The sequence below is a fragment of the Phlebotomus papatasi genome, chromosome 1, assembly GCF_024763615.1.
Source record: "Phlebotomus papatasi isolate M1 chromosome 1, Ppap_2.1, whole genome shotgun sequence".
Taxonomy (NCBI): Eukaryota; Metazoa; Arthropoda; class Insecta; order Diptera; family Psychodidae; genus Phlebotomus; species Phlebotomus papatasi.
The window spans coordinates 3,201,929-3,229,168 of record NC_077222.1 but is presented as its reverse complement, the minus strand read 5'-3'; the positions used below and the strand labels follow the sequence as shown (position 1 = coordinate 3,229,168).

The 27,240-nt window shown below is 32.5% G+C and overlaps 1 protein-coding gene across 2 annotated transcripts in view; it reads right to left on the bottom strand.

Annotated features, from left to right (window-relative positions):
• Positions 1-433: 433 nt before the first annotated feature.
• Positions 434-27,240, bottom strand: part of LOC129799931 (ETS-like protein pointed) — a 100,686-nt gene continuing 73,879 nt past the window's right edge. For both annotated transcript variants that reach the window (XM_055844230.1, XM_055844231.1), the window contains 4 exons: positions 10,085-10,383; positions 7,107-7,658; positions 4,744-4,901; positions 434-4,590 (listed from right to left, as the gene is read on the bottom strand). In XM_055844230.1, the coding sequence (XP_055700205.1) occupies positions 4,527-4,590; positions 4,744-4,901; positions 7,107-7,658; positions 10,085-10,383 (1,073 nt within the window). In that variant the 3' untranslated portion in view covers positions 434-4,526. The remainder of the gene's footprint in view (positions 4,591-4,743; positions 4,902-7,106; positions 7,659-10,084; positions 10,384-27,240) is intronic.

Genomic DNA, 27,240 nt, shown 5'->3' with positions numbered 1-27,240 from the left:
CCATCTCCTGTGTTGTTTTTTTTTCTTCTTCAAATTTTGGTGTATTTTCCCTAAAAAAAAATTTCCTTCAGACAGAAAAATTTGTATCCCAAAAGAGATTATTGGGAAAATATACACACAACAAAAAAAAACATTTCCTCACTCTCCATTTTCCATCGCAATATTTTTTTTCGGTAATGACTCAATCACAACATAAAGTTCTTCTACTAATCACTTCACCGGAAAACAGATTAAATGGCCATAATAAATGGCCTGATGAATATTTAAGTGGGAATCGATGCGAAAAATGTTACGCTAAATACTAAAAAAAAATTTCTTCTCTCTCTTTCACCCACACAAAACATAATCAAAGCTCTTTTTATGCCATTTTGCGGGTCTTCAACACTCTAATTTTCTGCCTTATCAACCTCCTTTTTTTTTGTTTCGTCTAGAAGAATTTTCAATGAAATTTATTACTTTGTAACAATTATAATCTATCTTTCTCTATTATAAAATTAAAATAGAAAAAAAAATTTGGTGATTATTCTGTGGGCGACATTGATATTAACTTCTTTTTCTCTACACATTTTTCTTTTTGTTTTTAAATTATTTTTATCGTTCATGTACTCTTTTTTTTCTTGCGGTTTTTATCGCTCGAAAAGCAAAACAGAATTTTTCTCTCTCACAGAGATATCAGACATCAAACAAAATAGTTGTTTTTTTTCTTCTTTTTTTTTCAACACAAAAAAATATTAACTTCTTCAGGGGTATGCAACTTTACGATTTATTTCAATTTTCGTTATAGAATGAATTTGTAATCAATCAATTCTTTTAATGCAAAAAAAAATCTAGTTTGGCATCTTAAGGCCTCTACACATTCGGAACAATTTTCGTCAAAAAATGATTTTTGACAGAATTTTGACGTTTTTACCTACAGGACTGCAGGCAATTTACTTCAAAAACGCAATTTTTGACGAAAATTGTTCTCAAGGCCTTAAGATGTCAAATGAAAATTTTTTGTAGATACCTTCAGTGGTATTTTTAACCCTCGCGGCCAAATTAATTCTTTTTTTTTCATTTTGTTCTAGATATTGAAAACAGAAGAAACTACAGGAAGTTCCGGCTTGAGAGAAAACGGATTGAATGAACTTGATGTATTGCCTACTATTGGGAGCTCATTTATAAAATAATTTTTGAAATGCTCTAAATGTAGGGTCGGACGAGCGTTTGTTCGACAGGGAACCCCTATTGACACTTCTGTCAAAATGTTGAAAATTATTTAATGTATCTAGTAAAATATAAGTAATATAACGTTTTTTCTGTAATATACCTTTTACTATAAACAAAGACGTTCAAATTTCATATCCGAAATGGTACAGAATAGGGTGTCAATAGGTGCTGACACGAGTTCTTAAAGTGTCAATAGACGTTCCTTTCACACTATGCAATTATTTTTCACGCGGTAAGTTTGAAATACATTTCTTATGAACCGTTGGCGTTGAAAATAGGCTGAAAAATTGGCGCCGAAAATATATTGCATACATCACGGCGTTTCTATAACTTATCCCAAAGATATCCCCTGCAGATATGCAATTTTCTGTGTCACTGGAGGTAAATTGCGGGCTTTTTTCGGTCCCGAAAATTTCTTTCAAAGCGGAACTCCCTGTATGTGATTATTTTCCATTTTTCTGGTTTTGATAATAATAATAATAATAATGCTGGAACAACATTCCATGAAGGAACAAGGCCTTCCCGCAAGCGGATTTCTAGGCACGCATTATTATTTTTTCTTGTTCGGAATGAGGTTGTCAGTCCCATGCCCAATGGAATCAAATGCAGTGAAGCTCACTGGGTGCAATTCGAATACCTTCAACGCCAGAAAAATTCCTGGTGACCTAAAGCTTGCTTTAGTGATTGTTGTTTATGAAAATTTGTTGTTTCTCTGCTGGAAAATGAGAGAAAAGCGTTTGGTGAAGTTCCTTGGGATAGAATTTAGTGAATTTATATTTGGGAAATTCACCTGAATTTATTTTTGGAAAATTTAAATCTAAGATCGGATTCCACCAGGAACGACATCTCCAAAATTAAAAAAACATTTTTCTTTTGCATTTTTGGAAAATGTGCCACAAAAATTTACTAAATACTATCCCAATGAACTTCATCAAACGTTTTTCTCACTTTTTGCAGCACAAAACAACAAATTTTCATGAAAAACAATCTTGAATCGTGATGGTTTCCTTCAAGAATTCTGTCAAAAATGACTGATGAATTTTGTTCCAATGTGTAGTGGGTAATTTCTTTCAAAATTTTTTTATGGAAATTACCTTGAATTGGATATAGTTTTTGAAAGAAATTGCCTACACTTTAGACAAATTTTCTTTAAAAAACCGAAAAAAACCATCTTTTTATCAAAAATGCATATCAATGTCTAGGCAAACTTTTTGATGCACACATCTTGAAGATCATTTGTGACAGAAATTTCTCATATTGTCTAGACACCTTTAGTCTAAAGACCTCTACACACTAGGAGCAATTTCTTTAAAAAATGCCTTTTTAAAGTTTTAAAATTGCCTTTTCAAAATTTCCCCTATTTTTGTAGGCAGAAACATCAGATTTTTTTTTAAAACAGGCGATTTTTGATGAAAATTGCTTCTAGTGTGTAGACACCTTAAACGCCTCTACACATTGGAAGCAATTTTTGTCAAAAAATGCTTTTTGAAGAAAATTGTTTGTGTTGCTGTAAGTGGAAACGTCAAAATTTTACAAAAATTTAATTTTTGACGAAAATTACTCCCAATGTGTAGATTCCTCAAGATATCACATTTTGCAGTGTATAATTTTTCAAAAAAAAAATTTATTCGGGGTGACGACCCGATGTGTTATCCATTCCAGAATTAATATCATAAAATGTCCAAAGATAATGAAAAAGTTGTTTTGGCATGAAATACGACATTTCCAGTGTAGTAAAAAACTATGTTGTTTACATTTTAGCGAAATAAAAAAATATATGAACTTTGATATATTAAAGTTCTGTGTAATTAAATATAAAAAATGTATTTGTAGTCAACGAAATATTGCATTTTGGTCTGCAAGGTATTTTCTCTTAAGGCCTCTACGCATTGAGAGCAATTTTCATCAAAAAATGCTTTTTTTTTGTAGGAAATTGTTTGCACTTCTGTAGGTGGAAACGCCAAAATTCTGTCAAAAATTGCATTTTTGACAGAATTTTAATGTTTTTACCTACAGGACTGCAGACAATTTACATCAAAACGCAATTTTTGACGAAAATTGTTCCCAATGTGTAGAGGCCCTAAGATGTCAAATGAAAATTAATTCTGCCAAAATTAATTGCCAAATTAATTCTTTTTCATCATTTTGTTCTAGATACTGAAAACAGAAGAAACTACAAGAAGTTCCGGCTTGAGAGAAAACGGATTGAATGAACTTGATATAAATTGCCTAAAGGCGTCTACACATTGGGAGCAATTTTCGTCAAAAATTGCGTTTTTGACAGAAATTTGACGTTTCCCCTTACAACGCTTCAGGGAATTTCCTTCAAAAAAGCAATTTTTGACAAAAATGGCTCCCAATGTGTAGAGGCCATAATATTGTCAAACATTCTGTCAAAAATTGCATTTTTGACAGAATTTTGACGTCACAAATTGAATTTGTGACAGAATTTTGACGTTTTCACCTACAACACTGCAGGCAATTTCCTTCAAAAAAGAAGATTACTCTCAACGTGTGGAGACCATTAGTCAGTAAGAAATAAGAAATAATTAGAAATTACTTTAAGCCATTTTTGGGATGTCCAAATGGTTTATAACTTCGTAATTTTTCCTTTGCCGGTATTATTTCCATGGCAGAGGCAAATTCTGGAAAGCTAAAATTCCAAAAACTAAGAAGCCGAAAAACCCAAAATTTTGAAGGTGAAATAAATCTCAGAATTGAGATTTTGTGATAGAATTTTTCAATTCTAGGCTTGAGGGTTCCCCTTAAAAGCTTGCTGATTTTGTGATCTAATTTCTAGAAAGAAAAACATGAAAGTTATTCGGAAAAATCATGATTTTTATGACAGAAATAACATTTCATGATTTTCACAACTAAAATTTGGTCTTCTTCCAAGCCGCAAAAATAAAGTAAAAAAAAATCGAATAAAATCTAAAAAGTTGCATACCTCTGAGAAATGATTTTTGCAATTTTTTTTTTATGTTCTCAGCTTCTCACATTAAATTAAACATTTAAAATTAACTGTATAGAAATTGAAATAATGTACGACGACCAGTCTGAGCAAAACTATTTCTATGAATTCTTCTTGTTTCAAGAATTCTCCTCTCTTTGTTTCTTTTTCCAGAATAATTCTGTCCTTCAATTCTTTCTTTTTTTTCATTTTAAATTAAATTACTCACTTTTCAATTGCTATCCAACGTATCCAACACATTTTCACATATTTTTTTTACGTAATTACAAAAATGATTCTTTTTTTTTGTTCAGAGAAAAAAAATTATATAAAGAAATAATCAAAAAAAAAAATTGCTCGCCTTTGCTTATTCGTCCTCCTTCTTCTCCGGCTTCAATTCTACCATGGCATGTAACTCCTCTGGAGAATATCTGCAAATATTAAATCAATCATTGTAGTTTTTGCTGAAAACAACTTTAAAAAGATGAAAAAAAAAATTTTGTGGGAGGGAAAGGCAAACAAGAGAGAGAGATAAACATGAAAAGTGTGAGGAAAGAATTAAAAGTGAAATATGTAATGTTTACCCTAACAAGTTCTGAAGATCACACACAAATCGATACACATAGCGCTTTCCAGCCGTTTTATGTATAATATTTTTATCATAGTAGTATCGGAGGCCTCTGCTCAATTTTTCATAGTTCATTTTTGGTTTATTTTTCCGAATTCCCCAGCGTCGAGCAACCTGCAAGGAAGACAAACACAAGGTGAGAAAATCGCAGAAACAACATCCTCTCAACAGCGGAAAATCGGAACAACAAGGAGTTGTTAACACTTGTCAAATTAAATTTGCCCCAAAAGGTGGCCAATTGCTTTTTTTGCTTTGCTAAATTCCATGGAAAAGGCGAATGTATGTAACTCCTCCATTTTTAGATTCCACAAAATGTACATGTCCGACCCCCCTGAAAGTCCTATTATGTTGTTTTTTTCCTTGAAATGCCTTTTCAGTCAATCATGAATTTATTAGCATTACTTTGATTTTCCTACCGCCTTTCCATTTCTTATTGAATTAAATTTCGAGGAGAGAACCACTTTACCGATTGATTACCGATTGATTACCGATTGACAATCGCTTAGAATCTGTTCCAAATCCATAACTTGTTTCAATTGATTCACAAACTACATTAAATCCTGGTTTAAACGGTGTAGAAGTAATACAATATTACTTTTTTTTTAACACATCCATTTACCAGTTCATTACCGATTCATTTTCGATTAGAAACCGGTAAAATCTACTCAAAATTCATGATTAGATTCAAATGATTTACAAAATATCTTAAATCCTGTTTGAAATTACATAAAATAATACAATATATTTTTTTTTAATAAAAAAAACATCACTTTACCGATTGGTAACCGATTGAAAACCGGTTGGAATCTATTCAAAATCCACAAGCGTTTTGAACTGATTGACAAACCACTTTTAATCCTTCTTAGAAATACATTAAAGGAATAAAATTGATTTTCTGAGTAGAACGTTTCTTTATTTGTGAAATACCGGTTGATTACCGATTTACAACCGCTTCGAATCCGATCAAAATTCATAACTGGTTCCAATTGATTCACATACCATCTCAAATCCTATTTGAAACGTAAAAGTAATAAAATATTATATTTTTTATAAAAAGATCACTACCAGTTCAATACCGATTCATTACCGATTGATAACCGGTTGGATTCTACTCAAAATTCAGACCCGTTTAAAACTGTTTCACAAATCACGTTAAATCCTTCTTAGAATTACATTTTAGAAATAGAATTGAATTTTTGAATAATACACTTCTTTATTCGTGGAATACCGGTTGGTTACCGATTGATAACCGTTTGATAACCGTTTTGGATCCATTCAAAATTCACAACTGGTATCAATGGATTCGCATACCATCTAAAATTCTGTTTTAAACAACGTAAAATAAAGCAGTATTATATTTCTTATAGTAAAAGATCACTACCAGTTTATTACCGATTCAATACCGATTGATAACCGGTTGGATCCTACTCAAAATCCATACCGTTTCAAACTGATTGACAAACCATGTAAAATTATGCATAGAATTACATTGAAGTAGTGAAATTATTATTTTTTTTTTCAATGCAACATTTCTTTTCCGATCAAAAATCGGTTGATTACCGATTGATAATCGGTTAGATTGCGTTTAAAATCTATAACTGATCACTGGTTCCAAAAATCATCTAAAAGCCTGTCCAAAATCATGTAAAATCAATTAAATAGAATTTACTTTGATTTAGAATTTATTTACCCATTAATTACCGGTTTATTACCATTTCATTACCGATTGATAACCGATTAGCGATTTGAACTGATTAGTAAATCATCTGAAATCTTGAATAAAATTACTTAGGAGTAATATATAAATTGACCTTTTGATGTAAAGGTCAAGTTACCTATTGACTACCGGTTGATTACCGGTAGCTTCCCAATTAATTACCGATTGATAACCAATTAAAAAGATTCACAAAACACCTCAAATACTTCACAAAATCCCTTATAGGAGCTCTGTTAGGAATAGCAAAGCTGAATTTTGATAAAACTTAATTTACCGGTTCATTACCGATTGACAATCAATCTGAAATTGTCAATCAAAATTGTCGATTTCAAGACCTTTCAAATGAATACATATTTTTCACAATCTGTTTGGAAATAAGAACTCTAGAGCCTCTTTTACTTTTTAAATTTGAAAAAAAAAAATTAGAGTGATTGGAATAGATTTGCCCCAGATCCCCAAACTGTTATTAATTAAGTCTGATTGATGAAATTCCCAATTTGAGACCAACAAGTGTTAACAAAAAGAGAGATAAACGATAATCTCGTGGGCGGAAGATTGATTTTGCTGTGGAAATAAACAAAAATGTCAATCAACAAACTCACCTCATCTGGATCAGTGAGTTTAAACTCCCATCCATCCCCAGTCCATGAGATGAAACTTTGGCACGATTTGTCCGTCAGGAGCTCCAATAGGAACTGCCAAAGTTGAATGGGACCCGAACCAGTGAAGCACGGTGCCCCATTTTGCGTAGCATATGTACCCAAAATGGTTTTATCGAAGCCCACTGAATTCATATAAGCCTGATGCTGAAGCTCCGAATGCGGATGATGTCCACTGGTCCATTGATCTGTGCTGGCGGATGAGCTAACAGGAACTGTCTGATACGGTGGTGCATCGTATTGGGCGGGAAAGTCATATGGTGGCTCTTGGAATCTACCCCCACCACCAGCCATTGCACCTCCGCCCCGCGGATAGCCCCCACTGGTGCTGCCCTTGTGATATGGCGAACTGAACTTTTGCTCTATGATGCCCGCATAGAATTCCGGACTACTGCCCTCGAGATACTGCTGTTGTCCCGGTGCAACTTCCTGCCCCAGGGAATTGTACTCATGCTCACCAGCGTAACTGCACGGATTTGTCAGGAGATTGAAGTTCTGCAGACAGGAAAATTATCTAAAGATTGCATCTCACAGTGTGCAATTATCCTTATAATTTTGGATATCACTTGTTTACTGATTTATTACCAGTTAATTACTGAATTATTACCGATTTATAACCACTTTAAATCTAAATAAAATCCATAAGTCGTTCCTCCTGAACGATAAACTACCTTAAAATTGCCTCGAAATTACGTAGAATACAGTAGAATTTTATATTAAGAAATAAATTTACCCATTTATTACCGAATTATTACCAGTTGATTATTGATTCATTACCGATTAATAACTGCTTTAAATTTGTTTAAAATCCATAACTCGTGTCACCTGATTGACAAACCACCTTAATGATTGTATTCCAAAGAAAAATTAAGAACGGATTTTTTTTAGAACAGTTTTTTAGTACATGGCTGTTCTTATATGCTTCTGCATTATCAACTTTCTTTTGTGTTTGGTTCTGTCACGACTGTTTACCCACACCACGCCGTGTTCCTAAATCATCAACCAGCCGTGACAGGAACCAAGAAAAAGAAAAGTCGATAGCGCAGAAGCACATAAAAACAGCTATGTACTAAAAAAGAAATGTTCAGGAGAAAGATTTACACTTTGCATTTTGGGATAGCACCGTAAAATCTGCTAGAAATTACGTATAATACAGTAGCATTTAATATTAAAGAATATCAATTGACCCATTTAGTACCGATTCATTACCAGTTCATTACTAATTCTTTACCGATTAATAACTGCTTTAAATTTGTTTAATATTTATAAATTCGTTTCACCTGATTGACAAACTACTTAAATGAAGATATTCCAATGAAAAATTAAAAGGGTAAATCTGTTTTTTTAGAACATTTTTTAGTACATGGCTGTTCTTATGTGCTTCTGCATTATCGACTTTCTTTTGTGTTGGTTTCTATTACGACTGTTTTACTAAGTCCACGCCGTGTTCCTAAATTACCTAACAGTCATGACAGGAACCAAGACAAAGAAAAGTCGATAGCGCAGAAACACACAAGAACAGCTATGTACTAAAAAAGAAATGTTCAGGAGAAAGGTCTATACTTTTCATATTGGGATAACATTATAAAGTCTGCTAGAAATTACGTATGATACAGTAGCATTTAGTATTAAAGAATATCAATTTACCCATTTATTACCCATTAATAACTGTTCTGAATTTGTTTAATATTTATAAATTCGTTTTACCTGATTGACAAACTACTTAAATGATGATATTCCAATGAAAAATTAAAAGGGGAAATCTGTTTTTTTAGAACATTTTTTTAGCATATGGCTGTTCTTGTGTGCTCCTGCGTTATCGACTTTTCTTTGTGATGGTTTCTGTCACGTCTGTTTTGCACAGTCCACGCTATGTCCCTAAACTACCCAACAGTCGTGACAGGAACCAAGCCAAAGAAAAGTCGATAACGCAGAAGCACATAAGAACAGCCATGTACTAAAAAAATAAATGTTCAGGAGAAAGATTTACACTTTTCATATTGGGATATCTCCATAAATCCTGATAGAAATTAAGTATAATACACAGTAACATTTTCAGTAGACTCTCTCAAATTCGGGCATTTGGGATCGAAATGTCACCTGAATTTGATTGAAATTTATGCGTCAAACTATTTCAAATGCAACGATTTTTTGTTTATCTGCATACACAAATTAAATTTACATACTCATATTTACGGTAAATTTCATGAAAATCTTTCAATAATGCAAAATCACATCATAACTAAGACAAACCATGGCAAAGTTTTGAATTTGCTTCATTTGAAAACTTGACAAATGTTAGCGAACTTTTTTTCAAATTTAACTGCTATCCGAATTAGAAAGTATTTCAATTTAAAAAGAGTCGAATTAGCGAGAGTGTAAATATCAATTTAACCATTTATTACCCATTAATAACTGCTCTGAAATTGTTTATGATGATATTCCAATGAAAAATTAAAAGCGGAAACCTGTTTTTTTAGAACATTTTTTTGTACATGGCTGTACCAAGATAACAAAGAGTCGATAACGCAGAAGCACATAAGAGCGGCCATGTACTAAAAAAAATCATTAAAATTGAAAAATTATAATAAGTTTTTACAGAAATTTAACACAGGATCAAGAAGTAAGTATCGTCACTATAAAGCTGTTCTTCTGGGCAGTCCAATAACCTGTCTAATTTTTTTTAATACGACGAAAAGTCACGATCAACATACGAATGAATCTTCAAGAAAGTCACTTAAATATAGCATTAAGGGGAAGTTTAAGGGGCAGGTTTACTCTACTTTGTATGCTAGGTTCAGTTATTTATCTGAATATTATTTAGCGCAAGTCCTTAATTAATAATTTATTCTTGTATAAAATTTAATTGAATCTGTGTAACCCCGACCCTATTTCAAAAAAAAAATCATAATGGTACTTACCCTCAGCGTAATATCATCCTGCAGTCCATTGATATTGCTGCGATAGAGGGTGGAACATGTGTTAGGCTCCTCTTTGAGTTGTTGCGCCTGTGACTGATGTTGCGATGGCTGCTGCCTCTGAGAGAACCCTCCACCACCACCCTCATCACCTCCTGCCGCCTGCCTCTGGATCGTCATTTGCATGTAGGAGAGATTAGTTGGTCCACTCGATTCCTGTCGCGCCGAAGTCGATGACTGTGAACTTCCAGACATTGCTGGCGGTGTGTTACTATCATGTCTCTCCTGGGATGCTGTAAAATCTGCCCAGAGAGTAAGAGAGAGAGAGAGAAATTGCCACTGTTAATAGGAGGTGAGTTTAAGCATAAACACGTGGAGAAAAGATTTGCGTGTACTAGCCTGTGATTCATTCATAATCACAGCTATTGTCATGTAACTAAGCATATGTATTTTCAGCTGAATTTTGCTAACCCTAAAACGACACTCGCGAGGCAGTGCCATTTCCATATATTTGGTTAGCACTTTTTGTTCGAGAACTGCTGACCGGTCAGCATATTTTTGATGATCGATTCAGCAAAATTATACTGATAACGTTGCTTTTTCCAGGTAATTGTGCTCTCTGAGATATATTAAAAATCCCTGGTTGTCAAAAATAATGTCATAATAATAAAAAGTGAAGCAAAAACCGACGTGAAGATAACTATATTGATGGGGAAACCGGAAATCGTCAGGAAATGGAATCTCTCAAGGAAAACTCATCAACTTTTCTCAAAGCTTTCGGCTCACTGATGAAGGCTCGGAGCCTGAGCCGAAAGCTTTGAGAAAAGTTGATGAGTTTTCCTTGAGATATTCCATTTCCCGACGATTTCTGGTTTCCCCATCAATATAATAATAAAAAGCCTTCCTGAAAAGGACTTCGAAAATCTGAATGATAATTTATTCTATTCAGGAAGAAAGAAATCTCCGAAGAATCATTTCCTTATTGAATATTGTCTTGTAGAATTCTACAAGTAAGATATACCTGATCTTCCTATTCACAGTTGAACTTTGATTTTCAAATAGTGTCTTGGGTAAAACATAAATGGAACTCTGTTTGCAAAAAGTCGTTGGTGGTCGAAGAATTTGAACTCAATTTCGAATTTTTGAATTAAATTTTCGCACAAGGTGGAAAAAATTTATGAAATATCACATTAAGAAGCTTTTGAAAGAAATTAATCAGTAATTATGAGGGAGAGCGATTTCAAGCTGAAATTTTACATGCTGAGTATAGGATTTTTAAGATTTGAAACCCCTATAACTTTGGGAATACAGTAGACTCTCGCTCAATCGGCTCTTTTTCAATAGGGCGAAAAATGTTGTTGGCAATTTTTACGTTTAATTATGAAGCTAATTTGCTTAAATTCGCTGTAGTTCTTCCTATTTTATCGTGATTCTTTATAATTGAGCGCACTTTGTGGAATTTACAAAGGCTTTGACGCCCAAATCTATCGATAAACTGGATGACATTTTGCCCCAAATGCCCAATTGAGAGAGAGTCTACTGTGATTAACTTCCCGGTGTAATATTCACAAGGAAGGTAAAGGGTGTCAAGGAGTACCCGAAAAGCGAAAACGAATTTTGCAAAAAATTTACTTATTCGATTGAAACTCAACGTGATTGATTTGATTTTCTCATAACGAAGCAAAATCAAATATATTTTGAGAATCCAATAACTTCGAAATTCGAACTGGAATTACTTCGGTCACCATGCGGACGAAACGAGAAGTAAAAATGCCTTTTCATTGGTTTTCGAAATCCAATCTTCGAATTAAACGATCGAACAGCTTCTATAAGACAAAAATTCCGCTGAGATCCCATTTAAAAATAGGGTCGTATGAACACCTCGACAAGGAGCCCCTATTGACACTTTTGTCAAAATGTTGAAATTTATTTAATGTAATCTAATAAAATGTAAGTAATATGGCGTTTTTCATTAATCTACGTTTTTCGATAAGGATAAGTGTTCAAATTTCGTATTCCAAATGGTATAGAGTAGGTTGTCAATAGGTCCTGACACAAGTTCATAAAGTATCAATAAGTGTTGCATTCACCCTATTTGATTCAGTTTATTTTTCTTATCACAGATCATAAACTGATCTCCATAAACCAGCCGATAAAATTATGACACTCACTCTAGATAGCTTTAAATGCTAAAAACTTTAAATCGACCAAAAAATTATACTATAGATAAGCTCGGCAATAAGTAAAACCAGAAAAAACGGGTTATCGACATAATGAAACTCAAGTGGTTGAATTAAGGAATGTTCTTCATTCAAAAACAAAAAAAACAACAATAAAAATAATAACAATTCTTTTTTAGAGATCTAAAAATATTTTATGTCTAAAATGTCAGAAATGCTATAGCCTGATTTTTGTTTAAATTGCGTAAAGCCTGGAAGAGGCCAGAAACTTTCAAATTGAAAATTTTTATCTGACAATTCGAATCATATGTTAAATACCGCATTAGAGATCTAAAGTTTTACTAAAAACAAATTAAACAACATCTCTCGGGAGGCAACTTTTCCCCAAACATACCTTTTTTTATACAGAAGAAGCATTAATATATATTTAATTATAGAAAATTTTTAAAAACTAATAAAAAAAAGTGACATATATAACGCGAGTATTTTATTCAAAAAAAAAGTTATTTTTTATATATTTAATATATTCTAATGGACCATTTTCATTGAGAAATTTCTCAACAAGTTTGTTAGAATATTTTCAAACTCCATATGAAAAAAAGGGTGCTTTTATGAGAAAAAGTTCAATCTGGTTTAACTTTTTCGTATAAAAGCTTAAAAATAAAAATTGAGAACAGATTTTCACACTATTCCTATCGGGAACAGTGCCATCTATCGAATTTTCTTCTGACACTTGCATGCCAGTGAGTTGTCAGCTAAGCGAATTCTCATAAAAAACTAGTTTTCATTTCACAGTGAAGGTCTTTTTTTAGGTGAAATTCAAATAATTGTGGATTACCTGGAGCTGAAAATAATGCTTTTTGTGAGAAAATGCCCCTGTGTCTAGAATACGGTATCCACGGAAATTTGATTTACGGAAAAACGGGCAGAGTATCAGTGTGTCATAGAAAGTATCGTTGCTATTTCAAAGTGGTAATAGTTACAATTTCCCCTCATTATCTCTTTCCCTGCATTAATTTGTATATCAAATGATTAAAGATATCCTTTATTAGTGATTTCACAAAGGTCTCGATTATTTCCATTCATTTTGACCAAGAAACTAAATCAAAACATCGAAATATCAACGAGATATTCGAAATCAAAAATGGGCTTTTTGTGAACTTTTGTGTGAATTCAGAATTACAAATATCTGACATTTTTCTCAATGGAAATGGCCCATTCATTGAAAATTTTGTAAAAGTATTGTATTTTCCTAATTGTAAAATTTACCAATATCAAACATTTTTGTTCCTTTTCAAACAATTATTCGCAAATTTTTGTATTCAATTTACCAAGACTGTGCGATAAATTTTTCAATTGCTTATTTAGCAAAACTTTAAGAACAATTCACAAAGTGTTTGTCATTGTCTGTTCATCTGGTAAATATTATAGGGGAAGGTGGCCTGCCTTTGAATATTTCAATTTTTCTCTTATTTTCCAAAGAAATAACCCTCTAAACTAACTTCTCTAAATTATAGACCATACAGTTAACTGGAATTAACTGCCATTATCTGGAAGAAACGTACAGGAAATCCATTACTAGAGGAAAGTGGTCTGCCATTGAATGTTTCGGCTTTTCTCTTATTTCTCAAAGCAAAAATTTTATTTTGTGAGCTATAGTTAATACTATTAACTATTTTCTATTAACTTCGATTAATAAAATAGAATTTTTGCTTTGAGAAATCAGAGAAAAAAATTAATGTTCAAAGGCTGCCACATTCATAGGTAAAACACTATCCCCTACCTAAAGTTCATCTAAAAAAAAATGTACCATCATGAGTCATAAACCAAAATTTGCAGTGAAAGAATCACAGCTTCCGTAAGCTCATTCAAGCTTATCACTGAATTTTCTTTTTCGTATAAGTAGAGAGAAAGAGAGAGCTTTTTTTCTGTTCAGTGATATTACCAAGACCAAATGACCATTTCACAAGTACCACAAGCATCATAGAAACGCTGAGAGTAGCATCATGATGATGATCCCAAAAGCGAACATACGGAGAAGACGCGAGTCATTGTGTAAACTCCCCATCTGACAATTTTAATACGGCGCACATTGGGCGGAGTTTTGAATATAAAGAGAACGTTGTGATTTGATAGAAAGCGACCACCAATAGGATTACATTTGTTCGAGCTTTTTATTCTTCTTCTCCAATTTTATCTGCGCTTTTTTTGCCAACACCATTCATTCACATTTTTAATTCTTTGTCATTCTCTTTTTTTATTGGGAATTCTCTCTATAGCCAAAATGTGCAATAGAATTACATAAAATTGGTGGAATTGAAAGGGAAATATTGGACAGACCATGAAGAAATAGCTAAACTTCCAATGAACATTCTTTAAAGGATTTGAATTGATTGACTTAAATTCAATTGCAGAAAAATAGAAAAACTATTTAAACTACCTTTACAAACATTTGCTATTTAATTCCCAATTGCATCACATCAAGCATTAAAAAAATGGCGGGGTTAGTGCGATTTTGGCGCCAACTAGCGACGATGACAGTTACTTGGAATGTACAGAAAAGTTGTGAAATAATAATTCAACTTAATATTATTAATTTTTAATAAAAAGATATAAGAAATATAATTTGTATAAATCTTTTTCATGAATGTAGCTTTCAAATTGGGTAAAAATAGGGCTCAGCGCCTCTAGCGGAGATCAGGTGTAACTTATCACGTAGAAAAAAGTTACAGAACAAATTCAATGACACTTTTTTTTAAAAGTATTTCGTGGATTTAATGCGTAAAATAAAATCCATTTTTTCTAAAAACGATTAAAATCATTTGTTAGAATTCTTCTAGGCACTTGTGAAAATAGACAATCTTCCACAGCAAGACTTCAATTTTAATTTAAATGGTGAATTAAACCCTGAATAAATTACTCAATCTGCATTGTGTGTAATACCCACCAATATCTCCTGAAGTGACTGTCACATAAATTACAAATAACATATTTTCAACTTGTTGCTTTTGATGACTCCCAAGCACAAACACAACAATATTCATTGAGGTAAATTTAAGTACATATAAAATCGTCATAGGAATAAAAGTTATTTGTCCAAATGTGCCAAATGAATCTCTCGCGCGCCTTTGACCTTAATTGTGTAATCAAACAACCATAAGATACATTTTTATTTCCATTTGAGAACTTGAACATGAAATAAAAGCAATGAAAAATTAGATCAAATTGATGATGAAAGTGAAAAAGGAAATTTCTACATAGTTGTGAGCATTTGCAGAAGAGATATCTAAAAACAAAACATTGTATAAATTGTTAATGAAACCTATTAATTTTCCCTCACTGTTGTTTTTTTTTATGTCTAGATACAAGTCCAAGTTTAGCACGTTCACTTTGTAAGTTTAAAAAATTCACAAAGAAGATGACAAACAGTGGGAGTAAAAGAATCATTTAAATAGTGGTAAGATATAAAAATTCCCATGTAAGATTATTCCAAGTGAATAGAAGAATTCATGTACGAAAAGTGTGAGAAAATCTCTGGCTAATATGCGCTCTTGAACTCGACCAAACACTATATATCTCAAATGCATTTTATCTTAATGTATATAGCAGAGACAAAAGGTACAAAAGACACCAAATTAAATGGCAGAAAAGGAAACCTTACAGATGATATATAAGCAACATATAAATTATTGAGAATTGGACCTTAAAACGACACTTAAATAAACACGCATGCAGTCTTAAGGTAGGATTCTTAATTCTTAATGTGAGATTCTTAATGTAATCGACGTAAAAATTGCAAATATTAAGAGAGGCCTAGGAATATAGAGGGAGCATGACTTTGGTCTCCATCAATGAACTGTCACAAACGTATACGACATCTGTTGCAAGAACCTTGTACTATGGATGGTAATGTCAAAGCTTAATAGCATTTCTATTAGTTTGGTAGCCATTGAGTTATGATTGATAATTTCTTCTTTTTTTTTCGTAAAATCGTTATAATTTCGGATACATTTGTCATAATTTCTTCATCGACAATGCAAATGAAAGGTCTTGTGAAATACTATAAATTATCAAAAGTCTGCAGGAAATGGGGCGGTATTTCGGCAAAAATAGACTGTGAAAATGAAATTTTCTTAGAAGGTAAATGATACCAGTATCGCAAATTGTAAATCGTCAGAAATACAGTCAAAAGTTCCTCAAATATAAACATTAATACATCGGGAAACACAATGAACTAGCATTATAATTATTTTTTACCTGACAATAACAGAGCTGTCAGTTTTATGGAATTGATCAGTTGTCTAATATCGCATAATAAAAGTATTTAATTCTTATCAAAAGAATTTAAAGATTTTAACAGATGGTCGTCACATGTCATCTTCTCAGAACTAAGTAACTTATTGCAATGTTCATAAAAATCTGCAATATTTAGATAGATAGATAAATTTATTCAGTAACAATGCTTTCGAAGTACAGTTTCGTTTTGATGAGATGTTGTATAATTTTCAGCATCCACCGCCGTCTTAGTATTGGTTTCGACATTATTTTGTATACATTTATGGACTCTACACATTGGGAGCAGCTTTCGTCAAAAAAACGCTTTTTTTTTAAAGAAATTGCCTGCAATACTGTAGGCAGAAATGTCAAAATTCTATCAAAAATGCATTTTTTGACGAAAATTGCTCCCAATGTGTAGATGCCTTTAAGCAGAAAATTAGCTCAAATTATCTACTAATTTTGTTTTACACAAATTGATTTTCGTAAATTTATTTATGAATATTTATTTATTTAACAGATTGGTATCTGAGAAAGAGCATCACCGTTTTGCCCTGGAGGTATGTCGCCAACGCTAATACGGCAGTGGACTTTGAAAACTACACAGCTTCTTATGAAAACGAAATTGTACTTAAAAACATTGTCGACGAATAAATTTATCTATCCACCTTTATATCAAAAAATCGATTGAAAGCTTTTTAACAGTTACCGTAGATTCGGATACCTTTGTCCTCTGCGAGTGACTTTTACTCCCTCCTGTTCCTAAGCTTTTCTTTAATTTTAAGTTTTATAAACGGTTTTCAGCAATCAAACATGGTAGATCAGATTGGTAAAGACCATCCTTAAGTTCTAGAAGTAAAGAAAAGCTTACAAACAGGAGGGGGTCAAAGTCACCCAGACTTACGGTAACAAATATCTCCTGGGCAAATTGACCAATATTAATTTGCATCTTTTCCAGCCTAATTTTACTAAAAGTGTACAATTTTTAATCCAAAGTCATGAAAAATTACACTAAGAAGCTTAATGATCTCTGTACATTGGAAAGATCTGTTCTTAACAATATTTCAAATTGGTGGCACTCAAAATTCCGAAAGCCAAAATACCGAAAAAGTCTAAATCCCGAAAAAGCCTGAATCCCGAAACGCTAAAATCCCGAATAGAGAAAAATCCCATATGGGCCAAAATCCCATATGGGCCAAAATTCCGAATGGGCCAAAATCGCAAATGGGCCGAACTCCCGAATGGGTCAAATTTCGAAAAGCCGAAAGCCAAAAATAATACATTTCATACAATTGTAATGCAGGTGATTATCATCAAATTTGTATTTTGAATGTAAATATTGGCATAGATTTCTCACTGATTTTATTCTAATGAATTGAAAAATAATTTTATTGAATTAAGAAGACTTATCAATGTTTTGTATATTGAAGTAAAAATTCCAAATATTGCTTATTAAATCTTATCTAAAATGATTTGAATGAATTAAAGTCTTTCTGGAATGAGAGAAGTTCGAAACTGAAAATCAAAAATTTTATCAACGGATCTACTAAAAAAAACAAAAAGTGAAGATTATTTATCTACTTATATTAACCATTTATACCGGGTTATATATATTAGTTTTCATGTATTAATCGTATCCTAAATTACAGATGAATTCTTAAAATAGACCGCTTTTTTGATGATTTGACGTTCAAATTAAATTTCTTTTTATTTACTTAGGGTAAGTGTGCAAAATTTCGGCATAGTTACATGCAAGCACCAAAGTCTCAAGTTTGAAATGTAATATCTTTAATAGAAATTGATTTTTTTATTGCTTCTTCTTAAGGAGTGTTGCTTAGAACCTTGTAGACAGTTTATCGTCTTTATTTACTCCAAAATCGTTCTTAATACATTTTAAAATGAATAAAAATGTAGACATAGCTTTGGTGCCCTATTTCGGCCACCTTCATTCTCATTGTTCCTTGCCCTTCGGGAATTTTTCCAATATCTTGTTCACGTCATCTCGTTTGTCGAAGCTACAGTTTTTGTTATTCTTTTGCATTGTATAATCTCTAGAGTATGTAAAAACTGAAAATTCATGGAAATTCGAAGAACAAAAAAGGTGGCCGAAATTACAAGCTGGCCGGAATTTGGCACACTTACCCTAATGTCTAATAGACAGATATTTAATTCATAGAGACATACTTCTAGTAAGCAACTTTTTACAAGTATAAGAATTCTGTTCTTAATACGCCACCGCTGTTTTAGTGCTAAATCTACCTCCAGAACAGAATTTTCCTTAAAACATAACCTAAAGGGCACCATTGTCGTGGAGGCTTTGTCGAAAAATATTCAATTGATGTCGAATTCTAACGTAAAAAATACGTTTTCCACTATGAGTACATGATATTCGACGATCTAAAAGGTTCTTTTTTCTGTTTTCACGCCAAAGGACTAAAAATTTCACGTTCAATGTCTATTAAATACACTGTAGGCTCAAATTTGCAAGGTGAATTTAGCAATTTAAAGAGATAAAATATGTCGATCATTTGAGGTTAGGTAAGCCTAACCTTAATACATTTTAGAAAAAAACCGTAAGGCTAAACGATATTTCTGATGAAACACATAGACACTTTTAATTAGGTATTACAATCGCCAGATGTATATTCCATTAAAAATTTGTGAACATGCATTAAGCACGTGATTCAAGGAAATAAATTATGCATTTTTAAGGATCTGACAGAATAAATTCGTCTTATTTTTCTAGGAAAAACCAGACAATTATCAACAAGGTGGAGACTTGACCCATTATTATTAGTGGTAAAGCATTTTAGTCCTCAATGAGTACGACCAGTACGACACGTTAATGTGTTTAATAATTCAGACAAAATTTTTTTTCAAAGTCTGTAGGGGAAAGTGCTCTACCTTCGAACGTTCGTGCCTTCGAATAATGTGAATTTGTTTTTCGTAAGAGATTTACACTAAATTATCACGGAATTGTCAATAATAATTGATGATAAGCCACCTAATATTTAATAGAAATGTGTAAGTCTCTTAGGAAAACTAAAAGAAAATTTACTTTATTCGAAGGTATGAACGTTCGAAGGGAGATTACTTTCCCCTATTTAACAATTTTAAATCAATATATTCCGATTTTATTTTTTTATGTTAAATTCAACTAAAAACTCAAAAGAACCTCTCAAGTCCGATTTCAGACCGATTTTCACGTATTAGAATTTAGATCACAGTTAGAATCTCACCTTACCATAACCTAAAACAAACTTATCATTCAGATTTCGTTTTTGTTCAATAGAAAGAAGACGATGGTAAGTAGTAATAAAAAAGCACAATGTTACACGACATTAAACATTTAGCATAATATAGAAATTAAAAGTGAATAAACCACGCAAAAATGCAACAGGTGCGTGCAAGAGAGACACTGAGAAATTGCTCAACTTCTTTTTCAATGTGTACAAGATTCCCTTTTGATAAATCATTGAAATCGTTCAATGTCCACCGAAAACTACAAAAAAAATCAAGACATTTCAAGTGAAAATGAGAACTTCAAATGAACTTTTCATTGTCAAATTTCCCCCCTTCGCAGCAAAACAAAGCAAAGACTGATGAACAGAAAAACGAGAACATTTGAAGAAAAACCACGTTCAAGAATTCTCCAGGTGAGTTTCACTATCAAAATTCACCCTTGAAATATAGAGTAGAAAATAATTCCAAAACAAGAAATAACACGATAGCGCAACCACTAATAAATCTCTGTATATTTTAGCGTATGGAAACCTTCATAAATGTAACGATGAATAAATTTTTCATTGTATTCCCGGTGTCTTCTTCAAGAGTCTCTTTTATTTCCAACTCTTATGAAATTGTTTTTTTTTTTTCAATGAATATACAAGAAAAAAAACTAAGCATAGAGAGAAGAAGCTACCATATATAAAAGCACTACCAACATTTTTTCTGACGCATTTTATATACACATATTTTCGAAGACATTTTCTAAAGTTAATTGCCTGCAACGACCTTGTAAAATCCATATTTATAGCAAAATTTTGTATTTTTAATAACACCAAATTCTTACTTAATCATTTGAAAAGTCTGAAATTAATTAAGGCGAACGCATTTTTAACCTTGGTGCTGATATTATTCTCCCCCAAAAACTACATAATATTTTTATTCATTGCTTGGACCTTTTGGCATACAATCCCAAAAAAAAATAGAGGTCAAATCCGAAATTTTATAACAATTTTTATTGCTTCAAGAAAAATTTTACTGAATCGAATCTTTTGGAAGAGATCACAAGTGCAGGAAAAAATGATCGTGTGTCTGACTGTTTTTTTTTCTGCCAATCATTCAATAAATGCAGTGAAAAACCAAACATCCGGTGGCATTGAATAATATTTTTCCCGACAAGTATTTCAGCTGAAAAAGTAGCAAAAGATTTCAAGAAGTCTTCAAAATTGAAGGGGAAAAGACATTACGCACATAAATTAACAACTCAGACAGGTAGGATCGCGATATTGAAATTGCACTGCCTTCATCAGCATAAAATTTTCCATGATTTTCACAACAGATAGAAATCAGTTTTAACCCCTCACTTGTAGTTCTATTTTTCGGATATTACTTGGACAATAAATTTATATTTACTAATATTTGTTGGTTATTTTTTTTTTGTTGCGAAAATTGTCTACTCTAAAATAGAAAAACTGAGAGCTTAGGAAAACATATCTGTGATTTGTTTTTTTTTAATTTATTTGAACTTTTTTCTGATAGAATGCTTGAATATTTAAAATTGAGAATAGTTGCCAGCGCCACTTGCGAGAGAAATCAGTGCCCCCATGCGGAGGATAAGGCTGTCAGAAACGTCAAAAAAGTGAAAAATAGTACATGAAAGTTTAAATTCATCTGATTCACCTTCTAGATCAAGAAAATTTCATGAAATCGAAATTAAACATCCTTTTCATTCCCAAATTGTTTGTATAAGTCTGTCCTACTCTTTCTCACTCTTCTTCTTCTTGTTCTTCTTCTTCTTTTGAACATCACGCCAAATTCAATTTAGTTCAATTTAATTTTAAGTGAGACAAAGTGAGATAGAGATATGCAAAACGAGAGAAAACGATGTGAATTTTAGTTTCACGAAATTTTCCTGATCTACAAGTTGTGCTGAAGCCATAAATCTTGAAATTTGAAATAAATAGCAAGAATTTCGCAAAGCTACTATTTCAGTTCAGAGATTTTAGCAAATTTATTATAAAATAAAATTGAATTTAGTTCTTGTGAATCAAAATAAGAAAATTAATATACTTTGTTTAGTTGTATGTTCTAATGGCCCCAGCACAATTTATAGATCGGTCAAATTTCATGAAATTAAAATTCGTGTTTCTTTCTTTCTCAAAAGATTTGCTTCAGTCTATCCCACTCTTTCGGTCTCAAAATTGGACTGAACTAAATCTAATTTGGTGTGATGTTTAAAAGAAGCAAAAGAGTAGAATAGACATATGCTAAACTTTTAAGAAAGAAAGGGATGTTAATTTTGATTTTATTAAATTTGGCCGGTCTATTAAATTTGCCAGAGCCATAATGGCTCTACCACGCCTATTAGATCAGGAAAATTTCATGAAGTCGAAATTGTAATCCCTGTCTCTGATTTTCCTGATCTAAATCGTCCTAAATGTGACGAACATATATGTCCGTCACATTCTTTCGCACTCCAAATTCGATTGAGCTAAATTGAATTTGTTGTAACGCTTAAAAGAAGAAGAAGAGTACGAAAGAATGAGATAAACATATAGAAAGCGCTTGAGAAAGACAGGGATTCGAATTTCGTCTTTATGAAATTTACCTGATCTAAAAGGTGTAGCGGAGCCATTAAAAAGTATTGTAGGAATAAATTTAGCTCCCTTCCCTCCAATTTATATATCTTAGATCATGAAAATACCATGAAATCAAAATTTGCACCCCTTTCTTTTTTAATCACATTAAATACGACCTAATATGTTTCTGGATTCAGTTCTTCCGGTGTTCGTCAGGGGCAGCTTTTTCCTCAATCAAAAACTCAAAATTTTGCTCCAAAGCTTTTGAGCAAAATTTTAAGTTTTTGGTTGAGGAAAAAGCTGCCCCTGACGAACACCGGAAGATCTGAATCCAATATAATCCGTCAGATACCCCACCTATATAATATGTTTCTCATTTTTTCATTCTTCTTCTTCTTTTTCTTGCAAACATCACAACAGATCCAATTTGGATTTGAGTTCAAAAGAGTGAAATAGTCAATTGCAATACGTTTTAGAAAGAAATGGTTTTGGAATACCTTTTAAGCCAGTAAAATTTCATGAAATCAAAATTTACATCTTCTTTCTCAAACATTTTGTGTATATCTTTCTCACTCTTTGGCACTCTTCTTCTTCTTCTTTCGAAAGTCACAACAAATTCAATTCAATTCTGCAAGGAACTATAATTTTGATTTGATTTCAAAGATATTCCGGAAGCATTAAAAATGTAGTCGCAAACCGTTTAGTAAACATTAGGCCTTTAACTGAGGATTAGCCGGGAGACAGCTTAGCGTACACTGGTAAAAATAAAAGGGTAAATTTGATCCTTTTCAGAAAAAATGGATTATATTTCATCCTTTGAAAGATTCAATTATATCTCTTGAAATTTTGTATTCATATTTCTCTCATCTGAGCGACCACCAAAGATGACTTTTATTGTTTTTTATTATTTTATTCCGCGGAATTAAAAAAGTGTCAAAACAGTGACCCTTTCAAAGAATCCCGGTGACCCTTTCATTTTTACCAGTTTAATTATAATCGCAATAATGTTAAACTACATTTCCATCATTTTCCACTCAGCCGTCTCTCGGCTTAAGTCGTAAGTGTGTCTAAGGCATTACACTAAAATTTTCATTACGCAATAAAGATTGCATAGCCTCTTTTAAAGACTTTTTGTGTAATGTTTCAGTGATAGTTCATAATAAAAGTAATCCAAAGATTATTATTCATAATGTAAAATCTTCTACTTGCATTTTTTAATCATTTTATCCTATGTCAAAATAAATACTTGTCAAAGACTTGCTTGATAGTAAGTGCGACTTTGGCGCCACTAGCAGTGATTATACGAACTTTTGATGTTCCGAAAAGTAACTAATCATCAAATTTGTTTGTAATTGCTTTAAGGCCTCAACACATTGAGATCAATTTGGGTCAAAAATTGCATTTTTGTTGTAAATTGCCTGCAGTCCTGTAGGTAAAAACGTCAAAATTTTGTCAAAAATGCAATTTTTGACAGAATTTTTGACAACAAATGCAATTTTTGACAGAATTTTGGCATTTCCACCTATAAAACTGCAGACAATTTCCTTAAAAAAAAAGCATTTTTTGATGAAAATTGCTCTCAATGTGTAGAGGCCTTAAAAGAAAATACCTTGCAGACCAAAATGCAATATTTCGTTGACTACAAATATATTTTTTATATTTAATTAAACAGAACTTCAATATCTCATTAAAGATCTGTTGCATGCAATTTCCTTCAAAAAAGCAATTTTTGACAAAAACTGTTCCCAATATGTATAGCAGGGGTGTGTAAGAATCGTTTGAAACCGAACAAACGTCAAATGAAACTTGTACGTCAATGGTCAAAACGCTACCTGAACAAACTTATTTTGACGTTTATTCGGTTTCAAACGGTTTTTGCACACCCCTGGTGTAGAGGCCTTTAAGAAATATGGAAATCTAACTATATATGAATGAGATAAAACTAACAAAATTCATAAAGTAAAAAAACATTCCAATATGTTGAAGAATTAGGAGTACAAGTGGATTATTTACCCTGTTGACTAAGTAAATTTGCATCTGAGTAGTGGTAAATGTTTCCTGAAGTGTATCCAACTGGGTACAGAGGTTCATTTTCTCCATCCCTGTGAGTTAAATCGTTGAGTACTTGCAAAACCATATTCCAATTAGATTTTATGTGCTAATTATGTCCTTTTATCACACTTTAACTTTTTCAATCTTGTCATAAAAGGTTCTCAGAATTTTTCTTAATGTCTATTTCCTGACTTATGTTTTCTTTTATTTTTTTTTTTTTTATTTTTATTTTTTAGGGCGAAAAACTCAACCACACAGCACAATTTTTCTTTTCAATTTTTGCTCCTCTCTATACCTCTTTTTCACTTTAAATTGTATATAATATTACCATACAACAGTCCTCTTCACTTTACACCAATTAATTTGCATAATTTAATATTCGCGCTACAATCACCTTCTTGGCAACAATAAGAACAGGCAAAAAAAAACACAAACGAATAAAAAAAATAGAGAATTAAACCACCAAAAGGCTATAACCTTTTTTCTCCTTTGATTTTCTCGACTCTTATAACAATTCTGAATAAATAACATGAAAAAACACTTTTGTCTTTTGGGGGATTTCTTTTTTTTTTAGTAGATTTTTGCGCTTGGTGGATTTTACTGCACTCTCAACACCATTTTTTAGAAAATATTGCGCCTTTTGTCTTCTTAGAAGAAGCTTTTGTTTCACAGAATTTGTCAGTACTTAATTTAATTTTTTGTTTGGAGGACAACACTGCATGAAATTTTGGCAAACTAGGTATCCTCAATCCATTTTGGCGCGAAGATTTTCAGTTTAATCTCACGCGACGTTGAGAAAGGATGGTAGTATGCATGTTTAGAGGATATCTTCATCCCATCACTAATCACTTTTGATGAAGTTACTATGTCATCAATTCTCCCAGAACACCACCAGAAGCACCTTTCCTAATGAATACTAACGCGATCCACGTGCACAAGGTGCATTTTTTGTCACACTACGCCGTATCCCAGACGATTGACATCCGTCGCGTCTATCCTGAGAATCTCACATTGAGCTCCGATTGTGCCCAACTGAATCCCACCAAGAGTGTCGGGCGTTTTGTTGTATCCCACCAGAAAACACTCTTGTTGATTTGCCGATGCGACAATTCTCCCGTGTCTATCAGTTTCTCTATTTCACTCCACCAAAATATCCCAATTCACTCTTTCCCACTCACAGGATTTTCTTCATATTCTCCCAACCTCTTTTTTCTTCTTAAATTCCTTTATTGTACCACCACAATCTCTCGTTTTTTCTTTTCTTTTCACCCGGGAAGAGAGCGACACGTTTTTGGTGTATCGTCTTGTGAGACTACCAAATTGAAAATGAAGCTTTACGACGCAACTCCGGCAGCATTGAGCGCATTCGCCTCGACCAACGATCAAAATATACTCAAGTACACAATCATTCCACCACATAACACTGTATGTGGTGTATGTCCCCCCAAGTTGGAGTGCCAGCGGTGAAAACTACGCTTGGAATATTCAATGCTTTATTCCCTATGTACTAACCCATGTAAGGTGAGCGCATACGATAAAACTTGGACGGGAAAGAATGATCGTTTTGGGATTGATAGACATGATATTCATTCATACCAGCACTTCTTAAAGGGTGCAATAAATTGTGAGACAAATAATGGTTCCGCAATTTAATCTTTTAACCGTTATATGTTTAAATTCAGTTGATTATGCAATAAATCTCTCTAGTAGGCTACGGCGCCACCTAGCGGAGGATTAGCAATCACTTATAAGATTCAGTATTTTTGGTCTGTTAATTTTAGATAATTCGATTGGCTTTAACACGGATAGTAATAATAATAATATTTATTAATCACAAAAATAGGGTCATCCCTCTTACAATTGTGACAAGATAAATAAAAAAAAATCAAAAGAAAAAAACAAAAGCAACAAAAGTTAAGAAAATAGAAAAAGATATAGATATAGATTATACACTGAAAAAATGTCTTGTTAAACAAACAAATGAACTTTGTTGAAATTTTGTCAAAAAGATATTATTTACCAATTTGACAAAACTTGTTCTTGCATTTTATATGGAAAAACACCCTTTTGGCAAACTTTTAACAAGATCCGGCTGGCCGCCGATTTGACAAAACTTTTCTATATTCTGTATGGAAGAACATCCTTTTTACAAACTTGAATTGTTAATTTTACAAAACACTTTAAACGCCATTTTTTAACCATAAAATAGATAATTATTAAGCTCATGAGACGAGATGAGAAATGGTAAGTCAGCTCTTTGCAAACAAAGAGAAAATTCGCATAGTTTGAAGGTTCACTCTGTGCGAACTATGCCTACATTCCCCTAAGTGTATCAAATTCCGGCCAGCTTGCAATTTCGGCCACCTTTTTTATTCCTCGAATTTCCATAAATTTTTAGTTTTTGCATACTCTAGAGTTTATACAATACAAAAATAATAATAAAAAAATGTAGCTTCGATAAACTAGAAAATGTGAAAAAGGCATAGGAAGAATTCCCGAAGGGCAGGGAATTAAGAGAATGAAGGTGGCCGGAATAGGCCACCAAAGCTATGTCAACATTTTTATTCATTTTAAAATATATTAAGAATAATTTTAGAGAAAATGAAGACGATAGACTGTCTACAAGGTTCCAAGAAATACTCCTTAATGGTGTCTACACACTAGAAGCAATTTTCGTCAAAAATTGCCTTTTTAAAAAAATTCTGACGTTTCTGCTTACAAGGATAGGGGAAATGTTATTTAAAGAGGCATTTTTTAAAGAAATCTCTCCTAGTGTATAGAGGCCTTAAGAAGAAGGAATAAAAAAAACAATTTTACATATCAAACTTGAGTCTCTGGTGCTTGCACG